The sequence below is a fragment of the Cyprinodon variegatus genome, unplaced genomic scaffold, assembly GCF_000732505.1.
Source record: "Cyprinodon variegatus isolate N-32 unplaced genomic scaffold, C_variegatus-1.0 Scaffold1253, whole genome shotgun sequence".
Classification (NCBI taxonomy): Eukaryota; Metazoa; Chordata; class Actinopteri; order Cyprinodontiformes; family Cyprinodontidae; genus Cyprinodon; species Cyprinodon variegatus.
Window position 1 is genome coordinate 153,746 of NW_015151706.1, and position 3,849 is coordinate 157,594.

Below are 3,849 nucleotides of genomic sequence, written 5' to 3' on the forward strand. Positions count from 1 at the left end.
AGACTGATCTGCGAGTGAAACCTTGAAAGCTCGCGAGATCAGGATGGTCTCACGAGGCTAACGATCGAAAGACAAGTAATAAAAATCATTTTCAGAACAGCCTGAGTGGGTTAGCCTCTTCATGCCATCTGACAGTGACAGCGTTTTCATCTCTGGAGTTTTTTTAACAATGTACTGATACTGGTGATATATTTGAGGTAAATCCCATGATGTTTGTAGATGTTTACATTTGCGAAATCCTGGTCAGTCGGAGCTGCTGCTTATTCACCATGTTTTTCGTCTGGATCCGTCAGCGTAGTTATAAATTTTCCTAGGTGCCCCGTGAGGAAATTCTGTCCAGCACCCACTGATTTCTATTTATTCACTGAATTCTGAAGAGTCTTCTTCTGAGAGTGAACCATCATACTGGAGCGCAAAGAGCAAACTCTGAGCTAAGTGGAGCTAAGCCAAGCACAGCTGGAAGAGAACAGTTTTTCAGAGTTGGGGGGTGCAGTTCTGGACAATTCCAGCTTACTTTTAGCCCTGCCTCTGCTGCCAAAGTACATATAGTCATGCAGAATGTGCACCGCTGCACCCCAGGTCAGTGGCATATGATCAATTAGGACTCAGCAGCCAGGCTGATACTGCTTAGCAGATTATAGCACAATGATGCGTTTTTAAACGCCTGACAGACTACCCACTAATATTTTTATTTAACCTCGTCAATGAAAACTCACACCCACGAATCGTCTTGGTTTCGTCATCAAAGATCTGTTGTGTGGCTTGTCATTTCTTGTTATTGTCATGTAAAAACAAGCACCAACAAAATAATTTTGTCATCGTTAACGAAAACAACACTTTGTTCGAAAGGGAATCGGCTAATAAGGCATCATGCAGGAGAATATTATCCTTTTCTTTGAGGACTGTGTATGTTTATATAGTTGTACAATATTTCTAACAGTTGAGAAAGAGAAGAGCCTCATATTATGAATAAATATGAAGTTCTCTAGTTGCCCTGCGACAGAATGGCGACCTGTCCACAGTGTACCCCCGTCTGTCGCCCATAGACTAGCAGATAGGTACCAGTCCATCCTGTCAAGGTAAAAAAAATGCTGTAAAAGCAAAAGAATGATAGGCTCAAACCTGAAGCGTCTTGCTTGACTGTGGAGCATTTTCTGGATGAACTGAGCCCAGTTCTAACCACAACTTGGATCTGTCCACAGGATCCAGAACAGATTGGCTGCTTCGACTCAGCTCAGCATCAAACTTCAGTTCAGATTCCTGATTGGCCTTCCTAAAACTTCCCATTGATCTGGTACCATTGCTCGAGAATGCAGCAGCGCTTTTTGGAAGCAAGGGATGTGTGGGTAAAGACTCGGTGCTCTGATTAACAGCTTGTACTGTTTGTTTTGAGCTTTCGCCGTTATTGGGAATGTCACTTTGATTTGCAGGGAATTGAGGTGTATAATTATTAGCGTTTTCTAAGTCACTTGTTCGAGAGAGCTGTGGTAAACTTGTTTGTAATTCAAGATTTGTGTTTGTGGTATCAATGATTTCCAGGAAGGTGTCCTCTGTTGTGGGATCCATTTCCTGATCTTTAGGACTGTTACTGGGACTGTAGTCGCTTAGCTCAAAGGCAGTAATGCCACAGTCCAGGGAAAAGTAGTTCTCGCTGCAGCGTATTGTCAGCTGACCGCAGTCATCAACTTCTGTTAGCGCATCCAGACGGGTCTGAAGACAAAAAAGTGTATCAAACAAGCAGTTTAATCTTTATGTTTCAGAATATCATTAATAAAGCATATTAAAAGAAATTGTTAAAAATATTCATAGACATATAAAATATTGTAGGATGATTGGGCACACAAGGCTTTTAGCTGAAGTCTTTAGTCAAAAGATAATTTGACTTTAGTAAACAAACCTGGTGCTGGTCCTGGCTTAAAGCCTGTAAGATATCAGTCTGACGCGTGTAGTTTCCATTAGAGTCCTGTAAACCCTGTAACAGACGTTCTTTTAGAACCAGAACTGATACTCTCAGCTGATGCCACAGCAGCTGCACCGTCCTGAAACATAATAATAGCAGAATTAGCAATGTATGGTTGAGTAATATTAATCTAAATTCAACATGTTATGACTGACAACAGCTGCAAAAAGGAAAGAAAAGAAACTGTTAGCTCCAGTATTCAGACTAAACAGAAGAAGAGAAAAACCTCTACACAAAAAGTTTAATAATGCAACAGGACTTTCCAAAAATCATGTTTAGTGCAGGCTTAGTGATTAGGAAACTCACCTTATGTCTACAATGATGTTACCAGAGTAAGACAAATGTTTTAGGGAGAACTCTGTCTCCAGCAAAGCATGAATCTCCTCCACATGGTCAGAAATGTCCTCACAGATGTCCTAAAGTCACAAACATAAAAATAATATCAGAACAGAAATAAACGCAACGTTACATGGGAAACGATAAATACGATTATCCCTAACACATGCCACTGACTGTGTGTCTGCAAGTGTGGGATATGAGTAATATATGTGCAGGGTCATAAAAAAGCAGAAGTGGTAGGACTTTATATGGAATACACTTTTCACAATGAGTCATTTTCATGTGGAGTTAAGTTCATGTTTGAGGGTTTTATCAATCAAGAGCAACAGGAGATCTTCCTTTATTAAAATCAACCTAAGACATCCTTATATCGCTAAATTGATTATAGATGTGATAAATCCAAGCTAATGGTGAAGGTCAACATCCATTTTGTAATGCATTCTGATAAAAAAGTACAATTTTACGTTACTTATAAGTTGCTGCATATCAAAATGTATAAAGTAAAACTATGACTGAACGTTCAGTGTGGTTTTATTTTTTGCGTGAGGAGTATCAGCTGCCATTTTTCGCATGACTGGGATCAGCCCTCTGTAATCATCTCATGGACCATTAAAAATATATAAATTCATCTCATGGATCACAGTTCCAACGTCCTTAAGCTTGACATGTCTGTTAATTGCCAACCCAAGGTAGATCATTCTAAAAAAAAAAAAAAGAATATAAAAATATGAAAAATGGGGTGTGGGTATTGATTTAATTCTGTTTCAGAATTCAAGTAATTAGGGAAAAAAGAGTGCACCTGTACAAAATTTTATGTCTAAAAATCCATTTGTTCTGTGAATGCCATGTTGGGATCTGGAGGTCTGTCCACTTTCTCCACCAGAGGGCGTACAAGATCTCCTGGAGCCGGAGCTGATTGCATCACCTGTCACTCATCTGCTCATCAAGAGATCAGTATTTAAGGAGGCAGAGGACGTCTCTCCAGTGCCAGAGTGTTTGCCAGTTACGGTTAGCAAGCCTGAGCCAACCCGCCTGTCTGAATCTCTGACTCCCTGAAAACCTGAACCTGATCTGATTTCTCCTTTCTGTTTCCCAGGTTGAACCTGCCTGAAACCAGAAACCCTGAAGAGTTTGATCTCAGAAGAATCTGGAAGGGAAACTCTAATCTGTGATCTGCAAACACTCAAACCAAGCTCTGCCTCCGCCAAGCCCTCAGCCTGCCGACAGCCTCTGGACCCTCAAGGTTCCCCCCTTCAGCCGCTAAGCTCTAACCCCAGAACAGGTACTGTCCTGCTCACTCACATCCTGCAAATTACCTGGACATCCACTAACTCCACTGTCCCCCTCTGCAGTGAACCCACTCTTGACCAGTCCTGGATCAGATTAACCCTTGGATCTGTTTATTCTTTGTTCAGAAATATTTCAATAAACCTTTGAACTTTTCTCTTGCTTGAGTGTGTTCTGCATGTGGGTTAGGAACCTTAAAGGAAAATTCCGGTTTTTAACACTTTTAGCCCATTTTCTGTAGTGTCCAGGATGAAATCGAATGA

General features: G+C 40.9%; 1 protein-coding gene across 1 annotated transcript in view; it reads right to left on the reverse strand.

Annotated features, from left to right (window-relative positions):
* The window catches only part of LOC107102422 (A-kinase anchor protein 6-like), a 69,307-nt gene that overhangs the window by 33,018 nt on the left and 32,440 nt on the right, over positions 1–3,849 (reverse strand). The window contains exons 3-5 of the mRNA XM_015401736.1: positions 2,267–2,376; positions 1,898–2,039; positions 1,123–1,710 (exon numbers count right to left, since the gene is read on the reverse strand). Coding sequence (XP_015257222.1) covers positions 1,123–1,710; positions 1,898–2,039; positions 2,267–2,376 — 840 coding nt within the window. The remainder of the gene's footprint in view (positions 1–1,122; positions 1,711–1,897; positions 2,040–2,266; positions 2,377–3,849) is intronic.